Genomic DNA, 20,955 nt, shown 5'->3' with positions numbered 1-20,955 from the left:
AACTCTGTGAATGAGGATAGGTGCCTTTTCACAGAATTGTCTGGAATGAAACTTTGGGAGGCCAAAGTGGGCGGATCGCCTGAGGTCATGAGTTCAAGACCAGCCTGGCCAACATGGTGAAACCCTGTCTCTACTAAAAATACAAAAAAAAAAACAAAAAACAAAAAAATGCCAGACATGGTGGCGTGCGCCTGTAATCCCAGCTACTTGGGAGGCTGAGGCAGGAGAATCCCTTGAACCAAGGAGGCAGAGGTTGCAATGAGCCAAGATTGCAGCACTGCACTCTAGCCTGAGCAACAGAGCAAGACAATGTTTCAAAAAAAAAAAGATTGGAAAGCAATTTTTTTTTTTTTTTTTTTTTGAGACGGAGTCTCGGAAAGCAATTTTTGAGTCTTACACACACACACACACACACACACACACGCATACATATTAATTCCAAAACTGAAACCAGGATTCACTAACTCAAATGCTCACAGAGTCAGATCGATAATATAAGTCAGTGAAGTTGACTGGGTAGAAGACATTAGGGAGCATCAAGGTCTGTAGCAAACTGGAATCAGCTGCCTTGCCTAAAGGGAGGATAGGAACTAAGCTGCCTGTGACTGCTGTTAGAATGTGAATCCAGGCCGGGCACGGTGGCTCAAGCCTGTAATCCCAGCACTTTGGGAGGCTGAGGTGGGTGGATCACAAGGTCAGGAGATCGAGACCATCCTGGCTAACATGGTGAAACCCCGTCTCTACTAAAAATACAAAAAATTAGCCGGGCGTGGTGGCAGGCGCCTGTAGTCCCAGCTACTCGGAGGCTGAGGCGGGAGAATGGCGTGAACCTGGGAGGCGGAGCTTGCAGTGAGCCGAGATTGCGCCACTGCACTCCAGCCTGGGCAACACAGCGAGACTCCATCTCAAAAAAAAAAAAAAAAGAATATGAATCCAGTGTTGCCAGATACCACATGTCAGTTTTTCTAAGAAAGGCAGAAAGCCTTTATGTGAAATATCCCAATCCTTTTGTCTTGAGACAGGGTCTCACTCTGTTGCCCAGGCTAGAGTGCAGTGGTGTGATCACAGCTCACTGCAGCCTCAACCTCCCAGGCTCAGGGGATCTGCCTGCCTCAGCCTCCCAAGTAGCTGGGCCACAGGCATGCACCACCAGGCCCAGCTAATTTTTTTTTTCTTTTTTTTTTTTGTACAGAGTTGCTCAGGCTGGCTTCAAACTCCTGGACTCAAATGATCCTCCTGTCTTGGCTTCCCAAAGTGCTGAGATTACAAGCGTGAGCCTCTTCACCCAGCCCTAATTCTTTCTTTCTTCCTTTTTTTTTTTTTGGAGACAGAGATTTGCTCTTGTTGCCCAGGCTGGAGTGCAATGGTGCGATCTCTGCTCACTGCAACCTCTACCTCCCAGATTCAAGCAATTTTCCTACCTCAGCCTCCCGAGTAGCTGGGACTACAGGCGTGCACCACCACACCCAGCTAATTTTTTGTATTTTTATTAGAGATGGGATTTCTTCATGTTGGTCAGGCTGGTCTCGAATTCCCAACCTCAGGTGATCCGCCCGCCTCGGCCTCCCAAAGTGCTGGGATTACGGGCATAAGCCACTGTACCTGGCCACCCAGCCCTAATTCTTAAATAATTATTGCTAATTGTCATTTTGTGTTTTGTTTGTTTGTCTGTTTGTTTTCTTGAGACGGAGTCTAACTCTGTTGCCCAGGCTGGAGTACGGTGGCACGATCTTGGCTCACTGCAACCTCTGCCCCCCAGATTTAATCGATTCTCCTGCCTCAGCCTCCTGAGTAGTTGGGATTACAGATGCCTGCCACTGTGCCCTGCTAATTTTTTTTTTTTTTTAGTAGAGATGGGGTTTCACCATCTTGGCCAGGCTGGTCTTGAACTCCTGACCTTGTGATCCACCCACCTTGGCCTCCCAAAGTGCTGGGATTACAAGCATGAGCTACCGTGCCTGGCCTAATTGTGATTTTTTTTTAAACCCTGGTGCCTGGGCACAGTGTTTCACACCTGTAATCCCAACACTTTGGGAGGCCGACGTGGGTGGGTCATTTGAGGTCAGGAGTTCGATACCAGCCTGGCCAACATGGTGAAACCCCATCTCTACTAAAAATACAAAAATTAACCAGGCGTGGTGGTGTGCACCTGTGGTCCCAGCTACTCAGGAGATTGAGGCAGGAGAATCACTTGAACCCGGAAGGCAGAGGCTGCACTGAGCCGAGATTGCACCACTGCACTCCAGCCTGTGCAACAGAGCAAGACTCTGTCAAATAAATAACTAAAACCCTGGCAGAACAAGCAAAACATGTCTACTAACCAAATTCTGACCAGAGGTTAGCAGTTTATAACCTCTGGTCTAAATCCAAATAGTGATAAAGAAATGTACTCTTAGCCATCCCCTAGTCCGCAAGGTCACCGCTAGCTCCATGCAGTTAGTACATAATTATAAAGAACAGCTTGGGCCGGGCACGGGTGCTCACTCCTATAATCTCAACACTTTGGGAGGCTGACGCAGGTGGATCACGAGGTCAGGAGTTCGAGACTAGCCTGGCCAGCATGGTGAAACTCCATCTCTACAAAAAATACAAAAAATTAGCCAGGCATGGTGGCAGGCACCTGTAATCCCAGCTACTAGGGAAGCTGAGGCAGGAGAATTGCTTGAACCCGGGAGGCGGAGGTTGCAGTGAGCCGAGATTGTGCCACTGCACTCCAGCCTGGGCAACAGAGCAAGACTCTCTTAAAAAAAAAAAAAAAAGAAGAAGAAGAAGAAGAAGAACAGCTTGGGCCAGGTACAGTGGCTCTTGTCTGTGATCCCTTTACTTTGAGAGGCCAATACCAGTGAATCTCTTGAGCCCGGGAATTCAAGAGCAGCCTGGGCAGCATGGTGAAACCCTATCACTACAAAAATTACAAGAATTAGCCAGGTGTGGTGGCCACACCTGTAGTTCCAGCGACTTGGGAGGCTGAGGCGGGAGGATCCCCTGAGCCCTCGAGCTCAAGGCTGCAGTGAGCCGTGATCGCACCACTGCACTCCAGCCTGGTCAACAGAGGAAGACCCTGTCTCCAAAAAAAATAAAATAAAATAAAAGGGAAAAGTTCAGAAATAGGTTTTATTTTTATCAAGGAGGAAATTGTTCTACCAGAAGTTTTCCTTTGCCTCTTGCTACCCCAAACAAGATGGCTTCTATGAATGAGGGAGAAGTGGGTGAAGGATGTAAGACAGACAACTTTGGTATTTGCCACAGAACTCCGTCCATCCTCCTCCCAGTCCCACTGCGCTCCCTGGAGGTACTCACCATTAACAGTTTGGGATATATCCTTCTGGATATTTTTCATTCCACTTATATACACGTTGTAGAAGATAATTGGCCACTTTTCTTTCTTCCACACAATCAGAATTGCAATTTTGCTCTGTTGTTCTCCTCTTATCTATGGAATCAAGAATAAATCCTGATTGCTATAAGCCAGAGATTAAAGGGGGACCTACAGTCCAGCTATGGCCAATGAAGTGTGATGAAAAGTTAGCTGGAGGTTTGTAGGAAAAGCTTCTTTGCTCTTAGAAAAGAGCTTAATAAATAAATAAATAAAAGAGCTGCAGCAGGAAGAGACCAGTCCCTTTCCTTTGACTGTCCCTGGAGTGTATGAATGTAATACCTGGAACTGTGGACACCATCTTGCAATTAGGATGAGATCTAGTCAGAGGATGGCAAGGCAGAAGGATGGGGAGTACCTGAACCCTTGCTGATGAAGTCAAGCCTCTGAACACCAATCTTGGTGCTTCCCCATTTCTAGACTTACTGTTTTCTTGGGGGATTTCTGGACTGGGCACGGTGACTCACGCCTGTAATCCCAGCACTTTGGGAGACTGAGGTGGGTGGATCACCTGAGGTCAGGAGTTTGAGACCAGCCTGACCAACATGGTGAAACCCCGTCTCAACTAAAAATACAAAAATTAGCCAGGCATGGTGTCGCGCCTCTGTAGTCCCAGCTATTTGGGAGGCTGAGACAAAGTGCTTGAACCCAGGAGGTGGAGATTGCAGTGAGCCAAGATCGCACCATTGCACTCCAACTTAGGCAACAGAACAAGACTGTCTCAAAATAAAATAAAAAAAAAAAATTATCGTGGGGATTTCTGTGCCAAAGTCTAAATCATCAATCTGATATGCATGTATAAGTTTGTTTCCTTTTTCACATAAGTAGGATTATAGCCATATGCATTAAGACTGAATTCCGTTGCCAATCCAAAATAGCAGTGATAGAAACAGACAGAAGGGCACTTCTCTCTCAACTAAATGAAGTCCGCAAACAGGCAGTCCAAGGCAGGCATGGCATTCCACGAGGCAGGAACTGTGCCTGCTTCTCTAGCTTGTGGTTCCCTCATCTTCAACACAATATGTTGCTCAAGCAGCAGCCATCGTATTCACATTCCAGCCAGCAGGAAGTGGTAAGGAGTCAAAAAAGGCACAGCCTTTCAGAAGACGCACACCTCTGCTTATATCACATTGGCCAGAGCATAGTCAAATGGCCTCACTTAATTACATGGGAGTTTAGGAAATGTTTTTGTGATTTGTTTGTTTGTTTGTTTGTTTTGTTTTGTTTTTGAGATGGGGGTTCAATCTGTCACCCAGGTTGGAGTGCAGTGGCATGATCTCTGCTCACTGTGACCTCTGCCTCCCAGGTTCAAGTGATTCTCCTGCCTCAGCCTCCCGAGTAACTGGGACTACAAGCAGGCACCACCACGCCCAGCTAATTTTTGTATTTTTAGTAGAGATGGGGTTTCACCGTGTTAGCCAGGCTGGTCTCAAACTCGTGGCCTCAATGATCCACCCGCCTCAGCCTCGCAAAGTGCTGGGATTATAGGCGTGAGCCACTGTGCCCGGCCAGGAAATGTATTGTATTCTAAATAGCCACATACCAGCTTGAAATCAGGGATTCTGTGTTTATGGAAGGAGGAAATAGACATTGAGGGACAAGGCAGAAAAAAAAAAAGAAGGAAAGACGTTGAGAGACAACCAGCAATCAAGGGACAACCAGTAATCTCTGCTACAATGCCATACGTATTGGTTAATGTGCTTTTTTCACTCAATGTATACTGGCTTTCTATCCATGCCTTATTCTTATACATTTCCCTTGTTATTTTGGGGGTTATATTGTCCTTATTTTTCTATCTTCTTCAGATAGAAAACCCAATCATTTATTTGAGGACTTTCTTATTTTCCAATTAAGCATTGAAAGCTATAAATTGCCTTCCAAGCACTGTTCTAGATGCATCCCACAAATTTTGGTATGTTGTGCTTTTCATTATCATTCAGTTCAAATCATTTTCTAATTTCCCCTGTGATTTTTTCTTATGCCCATAGGTTATTCCGAAGTATGTTAGTTTCAAAATATTTGGGGGTTCTCTGTTTATTTCCGTTGCAAATTTGAGACTTGTTTACTAATTCAACATACGGTCTATCTCAATGCATGTTTCATGTGCACCTGAAAATACTATGTATTCTGCCATTGTTGGGCATAATGTTCTAAATACCAGTTAGGTCAAAGAGGTTGATAATGCTGTTCAAGTCTTCTCTATACTTAGTGATTTTATGCCTACTTGTTTTATCAATTACTGAGAAAGGAGTGTTGTATGTATCTGTTTCTCCTTCCAGTCGGTCAATTTTTCCTTTACCTTTTTGCTTTTCATGGCTGTAACACTTTTCTACAGTATGGATGTACCATAACATATTTCACCCATTGAAGGGCATTTAAGGTTTGTGCAAATGTTTTGCCCTTCATAACAGTGTGACATTGAATATTTTTACATGTATAGAAGAGATTACCAAATTCAAATTTACTAGTCAAAGGGCACATACATTCTACATTTTGACAGACCCTGCCAAATTACCTTCCAAAGGGGCTGTTTTGTTTATATTCAGATGGATCGTGCCAAATTCCCTGCTTTGTGACCCACATGAAATATTACCAGTCTCTTCTCATTTGACCTTCTACCGGGGACAAGATGAGAGAAAGTAGGAAGGAAGGTGTCTCGTTGCTTATTTTGCATTTCCCTAATTATAACAAAGTTGAGCTGTATTCTGCTCAATGACTGTGCCCTTTAGCTGCCCAAAACCACAGTGAAGCTTTGAAATTACAGCTTTTAAGGGCTGCATTAAATTCTGAGCCTAGACTATTTCATTCTTTATTCTCTGCCGGGGGTAGAGGAGTGTGCTTTATTCCATTACCAGAGCCATTACCAGAGCCTTGGTATCCAGTTACTGATACTCTTGGTATCAGCCCAGAGTCCTGATTCCAGAACAGGAAATCTGGCATCAGCCAGGTCTGAATTTGAATCCCTCTGGCTCAGCCATTTGCCAGCTCTGTGATCTTGGGCAAGTAACTTGGCCTCTCTGAACCTTTGGACAGTCAGTTTTACAAAGGAGGATGACAAGCACTTTGCACAGGTGTTATATAGATTAGAAACTGGGTGTGTAAAGCACCTCTCACAGCACCTAGCACCTAGCAGGCATTAATAACAATTAAATTTTTTAATAGCCATTCAGTGGGCACTTGACATGAGCAGAGCACTGAGTTTTAAGCCCTTTTCCCAGGTTATTTCATTAATCCTCACAACAGTAAGAGATAACACTATGCTACAGATAAAAGATAACTAAGACTCAAAGATGTTAAGTAGGTTGTCCAAAGTCACAAAGTTAGTAAAAAACAGCGCTAAGGATTAAATCAGAAATGTCCAACTTCTAACTAAGCCTGCTTCCCAGGGTAGCTGGCTTATTTGACAGATCAGGAAGCTGAGGCCCAGGGAGATGAAACGACACATGGAATGAAGTGGTGAGTGAGAAGCAGCCATTTGAAGAAATACCCCCCTTCCTTCTGCGTCTGGGTGACCAGCTGGAGAAGAGACTGGAGAGAGTGGAGGCAGGGACAGCCACCCAGCAGAGGAGGCAAGAGCATGGAAAATGTCTCTTTCAGCCAATTTTCCTGAGGAACCCTGGCCGAGGCTCAGGGCTGGGAATGGAAAGTGTGCAGGGAGGAGGCGCAGCCGCGTCCATCCGGAGAAACTGTCTGCAATGTCCTGCCGGGAGAGGCCAGGGGGAGGGGACTGCTGGGACTGTGGTGGGTGAAGGAGCGGGAAGGGCAGATCCGGGAGGATGAGGATCTGGCATCTGTCCAGGGCCAGGTCTCCTGGGAGAGGAGGGGCAGGCATTCCCCGAGCTCCCTGCTTCCTCCGTGGGCTCCCCGGCTCTGCCAACTCCTGCTGTGCCCTGCCCATGTATCTGGGCATCAGTCACTCCTGGAATGGAGATGCTGGCAAACTCAACTCTCTGGGGATGTGCACAGCTGACTCAGGGAGGGTGCGGTGGCCAGGAAGAAGGATTGATCCTATTCTCAGAGAACTTCACCAGGACTGGTCAAAATCTGAGAGCCATCAGCCACATCAAATGCATCCTGATCTCTATGACATCAGTGTGGTCCCTCTGCCTGGTAAATCTCCTCTCGCTACTCACAATGCCCATAATTCCACCATTACGGATATAACCAAGGCTCTTACTCAGTATGCAAAGGTATGAGCATACTAATTGTTAAAATATTTAAATGCTTTCCTAATAGTTGGTAATAACCCCTGCCCTGAGTGTCCTCCAAGTACCAGGCATAACACACCATCCAGGCCTTCCTCTGAACCCTCCAGGGCCCCTTCCCTTAACAGCCATTAAAGGGGTAGTACCCCTTCCACGGCAGGGCCACCCAGGGCTGTGTGGATCATCAGTAAGTGATGGTCACAATCATTATTAATACTTTTCATATCACTCCTGGAAACAACCCTTTGGATCACAACTTCGTCTCCTGTTTAAAGGCAAATGGTAGAAATTTAGAGGTGAAGAGGCCCTGTGCAGTCTCTTCATCTTTCAGATGAGGAAACTAATGCCCAAGGAAAAGCAGAGACTTGCCCAAGGTCACACAGCCTGGCAGTGTAAAACAAGGCATTAGAACACAGGTCCCTGACTCCTGACACTTCCTTTAGGTGCCAGTTTATCTGGCCCCCTACACACTGACCTTGAGCAGGTAATGGAAGGAAGTGATGGGGAGGAACCTGTCTCAAGGAAGAACCGAGAGCCAATCATTTGGCTCTTTACCTGGTCACCATAGTCATGGCAACAGTCTCCTTGGTCACTGTCTCCTTAGAGATAGTTGCCATGGCAACCACCACCCCAGGGCACCAACTTTTTGACATTCAAGAGCCTTAAGATAAACCCAGAAGCAAGTCTGTTCCATAGCACCCACCCAGATCAGAGCTCCGAGTAGGAAAGAGACTTGCCCAACATCACACAGCAAGCTGGCAGTGAAACCAAGCTTCCTGAGTCCCTCACCCAAGGCTCTCACAGCAGCCCCACCCTCTCTACAGCTGACACTGCCCCCTCCCCCATCCATCCCCATTTTTCTGCCTGCTTTGGTGCTTCCCACATTCCTACAGCCCTCAGTCAGGATCTCCTTCCCACGGCATCTCACCCTTGGCTGCCTGTCAGCCAGCCAATCCTCCTGGGAACAGGCTGACATGAGCTTTGTGTAGGATTCATCACAGGGGTTTGCAACATTGGCTGAGGCTCCCTGAAGACCAAAGAGCCTTCAACATCCTTTACCCTCCAAAGGAAATAATCTCCAATGGTGGAATTTCAAGCTCTATGCTCAGAACTGAGTATCTCTTTTTGAGTGGTCAGGCCCATCCACTGTGTAAGGCAGAAGTTGCTGCCCTGCTCTGAGTCTGATCCCCTGGTTTGTTTTTATCAAGTCCCTTTTCCTCTCTTGAACTCAGTATCCCCAGGGGTACAGAAGGACAAGGGGATGAGGATACTGTTCTACAATCACCATCACCACCACCATCAGAAGACTGCCAGAGACCAGACGCAATCTAGTGTTTCAGTATAACCAAACAAGGAATGGCCATGGTTTAAAGAACTGGCCTACCTTCCTGCTATCTCCTTTGGGAAAAATGGAATCTCAGGATTGGAAGGATGTCCCAGGCACAGGGAAGATCTTGAGCAAAAACAGGGAGGCTGAAAAGAATCTAGGGAACCTGTGAGTACTTAGTGTGTTGAAGTGTAAGGATAAAGAGAAAGTAGGGCCTATAATCCCAGCACTTTGGGAGGCCAAGGCAGAAGGATCACTTGAGCTCAGGAGTTCGAGACCAGCCTGGGCAACATAGTGAGACCCCCCCCCATATCTAAAAGAATATAAATAAATAAATAAACACAGAGAAAGTAGCCTAGCAGGACAAGCCAGAGAAGATTAAAAGGGATCAGTCACCAGTCCCAGGGCTAAGGACATTGCCCTGTGGGCCTCAGGGACTCACCAAAGGTGCTGAGGCACTCCCCTGCCTGGGTCTAACCTGTGCAATTCTGATACCGTGGGATGGAGGGTTTGGAGCTGCATAGGTTGACGGGCAAAAGAGAGCAGAAGCACTGCAGGAAATCATCCACTCATCCATTCATTTGATGAATATTTATTAAATGCAACCCAAGCTGTGTGACCTTGGGCAAGTTATTTAGCCTGTCTGTACCTCAGAGTCCTCACGTGTATAATGAGAATGATGGAGATGTCTGCCCCATATGATGGTGTGAGGATCAAGGGAGTTTGTAAATGTTTAGTGCAGTGCATGGGAGGCAAATCAGTACCCCATGGATGTGTGTTATAATTATAATGATTACTGAAAATCTACTATGTGCTGGGCACTCTCTAGACAGTAGAAGTACTGGGTGAAGCTCAGTGTGAACACAGCATGCATAATTTCTGCCCTCAAGTTCACAGTCTAATAGAAGAGACAAACCAAAAAAGACAACGTTATTAAAATAATAAAAAGAGGCTGGGTGCAGTGGCTCACACCTGTAATCCCAGCACTTTGGGAGGCCGAGGTGGGTGGATCACCTGAGGTCAGGAGGTCGAGACCAGCCTGGCCAACATGGTGAAACCCCATCTCTACTAAAAATACAAAAATTAGCTGAATGTGGTGGCACACACCTGTAATCCCAGCAACTCAGGGGGCTGAGGCAGGAGAATCGCTTGAACCTGGGAGGCAGAGGTTGCAGTGAGCCAAGATCACACCACTGCACTCCAGCCTGGGCAACAGAGCAAGACTCCATCTCAAAATAGTAACAATAATAATAATAATAAAAAGAATTACAGATTATTGTATCAGATCTAAATCTTAACCTCCAAATTCAAGTGTGCAATAAATATTCATTTTTTATTTTCTTAAAAAGCAAATTCTACTCCTATCCTCTACTCCCATCCTTCTGAACTGCAGAGAAATTCGATCTCCATCCTTACTGAAGCCACTCCATGACAAGAAACAAGGAGGGAAGACAGGGACTTCCCCTGGCACTGGACCACGTGAGGCCTCTGACCACAGTGCCCAAGCCCTCAATAGCCCCTGAAGTCCAGCAGTCCCTGCAAGCCAAGCCAAGCGAGGTGCCTAGAAGTCTTGCTAGAGGCTGGAATCACCAGGCCTGAATCCAGCCTCTCCAAGCACACCACCTGGCCATCCCCACGGTCTAGCCACCTCTTGGGGTAGGAGAGCTCCCTGATCCTGGACTCCACCAACTTTCATGGCCTCTGACACCTCCTTTCTGTCCTTCTGTTCCTGCCCTCAAAAGCAATGAGCACCAAGCATTTGCAAACTCCAAGTCTCCAGGGGCCAAGCAGGTAGCAACAGAAAAAAGTATGAGACTTAGTGACCTAGAGCACATGCCTTGCCTAAAAAGGCCAGCATAGGCCAGGTATAATAGCTCACATCTATAATCACAGGGCTTTGGAGCAGGAAGATGACATTATCTCTACACCCAGAAAGGTTTTTTTTTTTTCCCAATAAAAAAAGGTCAGCACAACTTAGCTTGCCAAACTTATCAGGTAACGTAGCCTAGTGGTTAGGGGGCTGCATTCTAGAGCTATGCTGCCCAGGTTCAAATTCTGGTGCCACTCTTTGCTGTCTGTGAGTCCTTAGGCAAGTCACTTAACCTCTCTGTACCTGTTTCCTAAACTATGAAAAAGAATACTTGTGGCCGGGCACAATGGCTCACGCCTGTAATCCCAGCACTTTGGGAGGCCAAGGCAGACAGATCACCTCAGGTCAGGGGTTCGAGACCAGCCTGGCCAACGTGGTGAAACCCTATCTCTACTGAAAATACAAAAATTAGGCTGGGCGTAGTGGCTCACGCCTGCAATCCCAGCACTTTGGGAGGCCGAGGCGGGCAGATCACAAGGTCAGGAGATCAAGACCATCCTGGCTAACACAGTGAAACCCCATCTCTACTGAAAATACAAAAATACTAACCGGGTGTGGTGGCGTGTGCCTGTAGTCCCAGCTGCTGGGGAGGCTGAGGCAGGAGAATGACGTGAACCCAGGAGGCGGAGCTTGCAGTGAGCCAAGATCGTGCCACTGCACTCCAGCCTGGATGACAAAGCAAGACTCCGTCTCAAAAAAAAAAAAAAAAAATTAGCCAGGCGTGGTGGCACATGCCTGTAATTCCAGCTACTCTGGAGGCTGAAGCAGGAGAATCGCTTGAACCCAGGAGGCAGAAGTTCCAGTGACCCGAAATCACGCCACTGCACTCCAGCCTGGGTGACAGAGTGAGACTCCATACCCCCAAAAAAAAAAAAACAAAACTTGTACCGGTAGGTACGGCAGCTTCACATGAGAAAGCACTTAGGACAGTGACTGACATTAGTAGTTACTCAGTAAACATTAGCACCCATCACAGGAAAATACAGGGCCAAGACTGCCAGACCTACTAAATGTTCAAAAGAAGGCAACTATCCACATTTTTATTCTGAAACTGCTCCATTTTTTAACCGTGGTAACTAAGTAAACCCAGATTTTTGTTTTTATTTTGCTTTGTTTTGTTTTTTAGAGACGATATCTCATTCTGTTGCACAGGCTGGAATTTAGTGGCATGATCATAGTTCACCACAGCCTCAAACTCCCAGGCTCAAGCGATGCTCCCGCCTCAGTCTCCTGAGTAGCTGGTAATACAGGTACATGCCACCAAGCCTGGGTTTTTGGGGGTTTTTTTGTTTTTTTTGGTTTTTTTAATGTTTTGTAGAGAAACAAGGTCTTGCTACGTTGCCCAGGCTGGTCTCAAACTCCTGGGTTCAAGCGATTCTCTCACTTCAGCCTCCCAAGTAGCTGGAACTATAGGCACACACCACCATGCCCAACTAAAGCCAGTTTTTAAACCTTGGCAAAAGTCATACAAAACACATCCGTGAGCAGGACTGGGCCCATAAAACTGACGATTTATGGTATCTGCTCCACAATGTTTAAGCTTATAGAAAGCGGAGTCCAGAAAGAAAAGAGTCTTGGAAGCAGCTTTTGCTTTGGGCCCTAGAACCAAAGCTCCCCTAGGCAAGAGAGCACAGAAAGGGGAGAGACCAACAGAGAGAGAAAGATGCAAAGTATTAATAATACATCCAGTCACCCTGTCACGTAAATGCTATGTGCTGCGAGGGTTTGTTTGTCTTTTAAGTAACTCAGATAAAGACAGAAAAGTGGTCAGGGGCTGGGTATGGCGGCTCATGCCTATAATCCCAGCACGTTGGGAGGCTGAGGCGGGAGGATCGCTTGAGCCTAGAAGTTTGAGACCAGCCTGTGCAACATAGTGAGACCCCGTCTCTACCAAGAATACAAAAATTAGGTGAATGTGATGGTGGGTGCCTGTAGTCCCCGCTACTCGAGAGGCTGGAGCAGGAGAATCGCTTGAACCTGGTAGGTGGAGGTTACAATGAGCGAGATCGTGCCACCGCACTCCAGCCTGGGTGGAAGATGAGTTTGAAGCTAGGACCCATAAGAAAGAGCTATCTTAATAATAATAATAATTTTAAAAATAAATAAATAAAAGCAGGGAGAGAGAAGACCAGGCAGGCGACACCTATACAAAGGGTGTAAGGCAGAAAAGAGCTTGGATTGCAAAAGGAGATGTGCAATGAATGAGCGGACGACAAGGCCATGGTGAGGAGCATGAAGTTATCTTGAGGGCAGGGGCACCGGGGAGTCATTGAAGGGTTTCAAGCAAAGAGATGCGATGTGCAGGGGACTCCAGGAGACAAATCAAGAAGCTGATGAGCCCAGGAGAGATGGGCTGGCTTGGATTGACCAGCTGCCTTAGATATGAACAGCCCCAAATTTCTGTGACTGGAATTGGCCTTAAAGTCAAAGACTGCATTTGAGCCTCAGAGCAGGCCTGCTGCCTCCCCTTAAGCCAGGTGGTGGCCGTCCATCCCAGTGTCCTCCCTCCAGAACCCAGCCACTTTGCGGGGGCTCTGTGTTAACTGGCTTATGCTGCCCTCTGCTGGCAGGAGAGGGCACTTGAGCAAGGGGAGCTGCAGCCTCCCAAAGAACTCCAGGGTGGCTTAACAGCGTGGTGGCTCACATCTGTAATCCCAGCACTTTGGGAGGCTGAGATGGGTGGATCATTTGAGGTCAGGAGTTCAAGACCAGCCTGGTGAACATGGTGAAACCCTGTCTCTGCCAAAAACAAACAAAAAAAATTAGCCGGGCATGGTGGCACGCGTTTATAGTCCCAGCTAGGGAAGCTGAGGCAGGAGAATCGCTTGAGCCCAGGAGGCAGAGGTTGCAATGAGCCGAGATTGCGCCACTGCAGTCCAGCCTGGGTGACAGAGCAAGACACCATCTCAAAAAAAAAGAAAGAAAGAAAGAAAAAAAGAAAAAAAGAAACAACTCCAGGTGGAAACAGGGACGGGTGCCTCCACCCCACCCATCTTCGCCATTTCAGGTCCTGGCACGTCCATCATGCAGTAGGTCAGCTCAGAAACCCAGGACACAGTCTTCACACTTCCTCCTCCCTCACGTCCCATCAGGGAGTCCTTTTCATCCTATTTCCTAAACACAGTCCTAAATGGAAATATCCTAGATCTATCTTAATCCTGTCCACCTCTCTTTGTCTCCATTGCCCCCCACCCCCAGTCAAAGCCACCAGCATCACTTCTTTAGTCTATTTATTCACTTTTACTCTTATCTTGGCCAATCCATTTCCCACTCAGCAGCCGGAGTTCCCGTGGTGTCTTCTGATTCCAAGATCCTTTCTCCTCAGTGTTTGAGCAGGATGGGGAAATCCCTGAGAAATACATAGCACCACCCACCAGAGCACCCTGTCCATATAGAAAACTGTCCTGAAGATGCAGAACAACAGAGGTGCTCACATCAGAGCCCCACAAACAAGGTGCTTGGCCACCCTCCTACTGGGAATGTTTCCCCCTGTCTCTACCAGTGTCCCAGCCTCATGCCATCCATCTCACTGGCTCCTCTCCTTCCACATCCTCCCCTCCATTTCTTTTCTTTTCTTTATGTTATTTTATTTAATTTTTTCTTTTTTGAGACAGGGTCTCCCTCTGTCCGACTGGGAGTGCAGTGATACAATCACAGCTCACTGCAGCCTCAACCTCCTGGGCTCAATGATCCTCCCACCTCAGCCTCTTGAGTAGCTACAGACATGTGCCACCACACTCGGTTAATTTTTGTTTTTTTTTTTTTGAGGTTTTGTTTTTTTGGTAGAGACAGAGTCTGTGTTGCCCAGGCTGGTCTTGAAGTCCTGGCCTCAAGTGATCCTCCCTCCTCAGCTTCCCAAAGTGCTGAGATTACAGGTATGGGCCACTGCACCCAGCTGCTGCTCCTTATATTTCTGCCTGCCACTTCTCTGCCTCCCACAGATTCCTGCTCACTTCTAATGCAAAGCAGATTTGCCATTTCAGCCCTGCCAGCCAGGGTGCTTAGGGCTCACATTTTCCTCAAGCAGGTTGCCGTGGTATCTTCCTGTAATGTACATATATATATATATATATATTCTATGACCCTGAGGTTGGTTCATCTCAGACATTCGACGTCTTTTTTTTTTTTTAGACAGAGTTTCACTCTTGTTGCCCAGGCTGGAGTGCAGTGGTGCAATCTCAGCTCACTGCAACCTCTGCCTCCTGGGTTCAAATGATTCTCCTGCCTCAGCCTCCTGAGTAGCTGGGATTATAGGCATGTACCACCACACCCAGCTAATTTTTTGTATTTTTAGTCGCCAGGTCGGCCAGGCTGGTCTTGAACTCCTGACCTCAGGTGATCCATCCGCCTTGGCCTCCCAGAGTGCTGGGATTACAGGTGTGAGCCACCGCACCCGGCCTGACATTCAACATCTTATGGTTTGGTCTGAGATTATGGAAATCCTCACTGACCTCAGATTCAGCCTGTGTAACAGAAGCCTCACCACCCACCCCAGAGGACTTTGAGAGTAGAATTAGACACCCTTCAAGACTCCCCTGACCAACTTGAGCCAAGGAAGTTCACAGATCTGGGAGCTTCTAGGTTCCTGCAGCAAACCATAACATGTTAACCCAGTTCCTGAGGACCGCTGTTTGTAGAAAGCCTGGTTTTCTGTGAAAGAGAATGAAGACTAAGCAAATAAAAGCAGAAAGGAGATGCAGAGAGAGGATCCTGGCAGCATGGACATCCTGGCTTCCAGGGGTTAGTGAGGCCCAATTCCATCCCTGCCTGTCCTTGCAGGGGTTTGGTTATTCCCCTCTTCCTTGGAGTTCAAGAGGCCAATGCATTCCAGCCTTTGCCTAAAGAGCTTCAAACTGTGCTTCCAGCCCTTGCAAACCACAGAACCCTGATTCTGTCAAAGGTTCTCCCTCTGACACTTCCCTTTCCCTTTGCAAATCCAGCCTCCATCCCCAACTCAACAAAGAACAAAGGGAACTCTGAAATGACAATTTTCGCTTAAAGTCTTCTATTTTCCCTTTTGTTTTCTATTTTGAAAGCAGCAGAGTGACGAGTTCATTATACTCATTCCTTCCTCGTAGCCTATCATCACCATTTTCCACAAGGCCCCTGTTTTATTTTACTTCTCTACCTATTTTTTGTTGTTGTTTTAATCTCAGTTGCCACTCTCATTCCTATCCCTCTATAGGCAACCATTCCAATGTGCTTGACATGCATTCTTTAATATGTAAACGACCTTGTTAGATTTGCTATGTGGCCTTCTGATATACACGTTTGTCAGAGGTGCTTGAACTTTGTCAGAGGTGCTTGAACCAGAGCAACTCCATCCTTAATAGGGGCTGGGTAAAGTAAGGCTGAGACCTACTGGGCTGCATTCCCAGGCCATTAGGCATTCTTAGTCACAAGATGAGATAGGAGGTCAGCACAAGATACAGGTCACAAAAACCTTACTGATAAAACAGGATGCAGTAAAAAAAGCTGGTCAAAACCCACCAAAACCAAGATGGCGACAAAAGTGACCGCTGGTCGTCCTCACTGTTCGTTAAATGCTAATTGTAATGCATTAGCATGCTAAAAGACACTCCCACTCACGTCATGATAGTTTACAAACACCATGGCAATGTCCAGAAGTTACCCTTTATGGTCTAAAAAGGGGAGGAACCCTCAGCTCCAAGAATTGCCCACCTCTTTCCCAGAACACTCATGGATAATGCACTCCTTGTTTAATATATAATCCAGAAATAACTATACTCAGTCAACCAGCCCATGCCACTATTCTGCCTACGGAGTAACCATTCTTTCATTCCTTTGCTTTTTTTTTTTTTTTTTTTTGGATACAGTCTTACTCTGTCGCCCAGGCTGGAGTGCAGTGGCACGATCTCGGCTCACTGCAACCTCTGCGTCCCAGGTTCAACTGATTCTCATGTCTCAGCCTCCTGAGTAGCTGGAATTACAGGCGTGTGTCACCACGCCTGGCTAATTTTTATTACAGATGGGGTTTCGCCATGTTGGCCAGGCTGGTCTCAAACTCCTGACTTCGTGATCTGCCCGCCTCAGCCTCCCAAAGTACTGGGATTACAGGCGTGAGCCACCGCGCCCGGCCATACATTAGCTATTTAAAAAAATAAAACATAGAAAATAGAATCTCCTTTACCCTTCCAGACTTGGTTCAAATGTCCACTCCACTGGGAGCCCTTCAATGGCAGAGATTGCTGTTGCCTCCTAACTTCCATTCTCCTCCTCTTTCATTGTAAGAATACTCCTGCACTCTGCAGCTTGGCATATTTAAAAAAAAAAAAAAAAAAAAAAGAGGCCAGGCGCGGTGGCTCAAGCCTGTAATCCCAGCACTTTGGGAGGCTGAGACGGGCGGATCACGAGGCCAGGAGATCGAGACCATCCTGGCTAACACGGTGAAACCCCGTCTCTACTAAAAAATACAAAAAACTAGCTGGGCGCGGTGGCGGGCGCCTGTAGTCCCAACTACTCGGGAGGCTGAGGCAGGAGAATGGCGTGAACCCGGGAGGCGGAGCTTGCAGTGAGCTGAGATCCGGCCACTGCACTCCAGCCTGGGCGGCAGAGCGAGACTCCGTCTCAAAAAAAAAAAAAAAAAAAAAAAGAATACTCCATTTTTATCTAGGCAATTGCAAGATTTCCAATAACTAGCTTAATGCTGTCCCACTAATAGAGTGCACACAGCCTCCCTTGTGGCTAAACATGGCCAGGTAATTATGGTCTGGCCAATTAAATGTAAGTAGAAGCATTATATAGAACTCCTGGAGTGATTGTCAAAGGGGAGAGGATGAAAGCTCTTTTGCCCTTTCCTCCTCTTTCCAGACTACAATTTGAAAAAGGTGTCCAGAGCTATAGCATCCTTCTTAGAGTGCTAGGTGAGCACCCTTCCTAGATCATGAGGTGACCTTGAGGATGGAAGTTCTATGCTAGGATGATGAATACAATAGACGGAAGGAGCTGGATCCCCAATAGCTGTGGAGCTGCTGTACTGGCCCTGATCTGCCTGACTCCACATTTCTTTCAGTTCATCTGTTTTAATTTCTTTTCTTTTTTTTTTTTTTTTTTTTTTTGAGACAGAGTCTCACTCTGTCACCCAGGCTAGAGTGCAGTGGCATGATCTCGGTTCACTACAGCCTCCTCCTCCTGGGTTCAAACAATTCTCATGGCTCAGCTTCCAGAGTTGCTGAGACTACAGGTACACACCATCACGCCTGGCTAGCTTTTGTGTTTTTAGTAGAGACAGGGTTTCACCATTTTGGCCAGGCTGCTCTTGAACTCCTGACCTCAGGTGATCCGCCCACTTGGCCTCCCAAAGCGTTGGGATTACAGGCGTGAGCCACTGCGCCCGACCTCTTTAAGTTCATCTGTTTTAAATCGCTGTTACTTGGGGGTTTTCTGTTGCATGCAACCAGCCAAACCCAATCATAACTGACATGTTGTTCTGGTTATCTATTGCTGCATAAAGAGGAACTCACAAAACAACTATTTTGTCATACTCCCTAATTCTGGGGATCAGGAGTTTTGACAGGACTTTGTGGGCATGGCTTGACTCTGCTCCATGTTCTCCGGAGCCCCAGCTGGGAAGACTTGATGGCTTAGTGTGACTCGAGCAGCTGGGGACTGGGATCATCTGGAGGACTCTTCACTCACATGTCTGGCACCTGGGCTGAGATAACAAAAAGACTGGCTGGACTCAGCTGGCATTGCCAACTGAAGCATCTACACACGGCTTCTCCACGTGACTTGGGCTTCCTTACAACATGGCAGTCTCTGGGCAGTCAGACTTGTTAAAAGTGGCTCAGAGGTCCTTGAGCAAGTATTCCACTGAACAAGGTGGAAGATGTTTGGCTTCTTCCTTATTTCCTTTTTCTTTAATTTCCTCTACAGTATTTTACCTTCATGTTTGGCCTCTTCTGACCTCACCTCCGAAGTCATGCAGCATCAACCTTGCCTGCACCTGCCCTGAGCCAGCAGTTCTCTATGCACCCAGCATCAGCATCAAGCAAGATGCACCCAGCAGGGTTGGAGCAGGCATGGGCAGAGCGATGGTGGCCAGGTTTCAGCAGGGGTTGCTGCTTCTGGCACTGCTCCTACCAATGCAGACTTATACAGCTCAAACAACTGTTGTAACTTTTAAGTAACTTCTTCCAGAATAACGGCTGCGCCCAAGTCTAGCTAATGCTACCAATAAGGCATTGATAGTGTCCTGCAGTAAACAGCCAGTCTCCTCCCTCACTCCTCAGGGTCTCACTCTCTTCCTCTTCTCTGCTGTTAAAAAACTCAGGCCAGGCCAGGCAAGATGGCTCATGCCTGTAATTCCAGCACTCTGGGAGGGCGGGGCAGGTGGATCCCCTGAGGTCAGAGTTTAAGACCAACCTCACCAACATGGAGAAACCCAGTCTCTACTAAAAATACAAAACTAGCCAGACCTGGTGGTGCATGTCTGTAATCCCAGCTACTGGGGAGGCTGAGGCAGGAGAATCACTTGAACCAGGGATCTGGAGGTTGCAGTGGGCCAAGATCATGCCACTGCACTCCAGCCTGGTGACAGAGCTAGACTCTGTCTCAAAAAAAAAAAAAAAAAAAAAAGTGAAACTCCATCCCAAAAAAAAAAAAAAAAAAAAAAAAAAAGGCCGGGCACGGTGGCTCACACCTGTAATCCCAGCACTTTGGGAGACCGAGGTGGGCGGATCACAAGGTCAGGAGTTCAAGACCAGCCTGACCAACATGGTGAAACCCCATCTCTACTAAAGATACAAAAATTAGCCGGGTGTGGTGAGCGCCTGTAATCCCAGCTACTGGGGAGGCTGAGGCAGGAGAATCATTTAAAACCTGGAGGCGGGCTTTGCAGACGCTGCCGCCGAGGCTTTGCAGACGCTGCCGCCGAGGAAAGTCCTGTACTACTAGCCATGGTCAACCCTACCGTGTTCTTCGACATTGCCGTCGACGGCGAGCCTTTGGGCCGCGTCTCCTTCGAGCTGTTTGCAGACAAGGTTCCAAAGACAGCAGAAAATTTTCGTGCTCTGAGAACTGGAGAGAAAGGATTTGGTTATAAGGGTTCCTGCTTTCACAGAATTATTCCAGGGTTTATGTGTCAGGGTGGTGACTTCACACGCCATAATGGCACTGGTGGCAAGTCCATCTATGGGGAGAAATTTGAAGATGAGAACTTCATCCTAAAGCATACAGGTCCTGGCATCTTGTCCATGGCAAATGCTGGACCCAACACAAATGGTTCCCAGTTTTTCATCTGCACTGCCAAGACTGAGTGGTTGGATGGCAAGCATGTGGTCTTTGGCAAAGTGAAAGAAGGCATGAATATTGTGGAGGCCATGGAGCGCTTTGGGTCCAGGAATGGCAAGACCAGCAAGAAGATCACCATTGTTGACTGTGGACAACTCGAGTAAGTTTGACTTGTGTTTTATCTTAACCACCAGACCATTCCTTCTGTAGCTCAGGAGAGCACCCCTCCACCCCATTTGCTCGCAGTATCCTAGAATCTTTGTGCTCTCGCTGCAGTTCCCTTTGGGTTCCATGTTTTCCTTGTTCTCTCCCATGCCTAGCTGGATTGCAGAGTTAAGTTTATGATTATGAAATAAAAACTAAGTAACAAAAAAAAAAAAAAAAAAAAACCTGGAGGCGGAGATTTCGGTGAGCCGAGATCGTGCCACTGCATTCCAGCCTGGGTGACAGGGCAAGACTCCGTCTCAAAAAATAAAAATAAAAATAAACTTAGGCCAAGAGAGGTCTACACTTCCCCATCTTCTAAATTCAATTCAAAGGTCATTTAGAAGGCCAGTATGGCAAGGAAAAAACAAGTCTTCATCAAATCTAGTAGATCTACATAAAATAAGATCCAGGCCAGGCGCGGTGACTCACACCTGTAATCCCAGCACTTTGGGGGACAAGGCGGGTGAATCACGAGGTCAGGAGATGGAGACCATCCTGGCTAATACGGTGAAACCTCATCTCTACTAAAAATACAAAAAAAAAATTAGCCGGGCATGGTGGCGGGCGCCTGTAGTCCCAGCTACTCAAGAGGCTGAGGCAGGAGAATGGCGTGAACCTGGGAGGTGGAGCTTGCAGTGAGCCGAGATAGCGCCACTGCACTCCAGCCTGGGCGACAGAGCAAGACTCTGTCTCAAAAAATAAATAATTAAATAAGATC

At 47.2% G+C, this 20,955-nt stretch overlaps 3 protein-coding genes across 8 annotated transcripts in view; all 3 read left to right on the top strand.

The window, feature by feature from the left end:
* Positions 1 to 20,419, top strand: part of REM1 (RRAD and GEM like GTPase 1) — a 753,594-nt gene extending 733,175 nt beyond the window's left edge. For all 6 annotated transcript variants that reach the window (XM_050807219.1, XM_050807223.1, XM_050807217.1 and 3 more), the window contains exon 2: positions 19,653 to 20,419. In XM_050807219.1, coding sequence (XP_050663176.1) covers positions 19,697 to 20,194 — 498 coding nt within the window. In that variant the 5' untranslated portion in view covers positions 19,653 to 19,696 and the 3' untranslated portion in view covers positions 20,195 to 20,419. The remainder of the gene's footprint in view (positions 1 to 19,652) is intronic.
* Positions 1 to 20,955, top strand: part of LOC126964308 (cytochrome c oxidase subunit 4 isoform 2, mitochondrial) — a 393,425-nt gene that overhangs the window by 242,180 nt on the left and 130,290 nt on the right. The window lies entirely within an intron of this gene.
* The window catches only part of HM13 (histocompatibility minor 13), a 182,831-nt gene that overhangs the window by 103,019 nt on the left and 58,857 nt on the right, over positions 1 to 20,955 (top strand). The window lies entirely within an intron of this gene.

Source organism: Macaca thibetana, chromosome 10 (genome assembly GCF_024542745.1).
Source record: "Macaca thibetana thibetana isolate TM-01 chromosome 10, ASM2454274v1, whole genome shotgun sequence".
Taxonomy (NCBI): Eukaryota; Metazoa; Chordata; class Mammalia; order Primates; family Cercopithecidae; genus Macaca; species Macaca thibetana.
The sequence above is the reverse complement of the archived record's forward strand: the minus strand, read 5'-3'. Positions and strand labels throughout refer to the sequence as shown.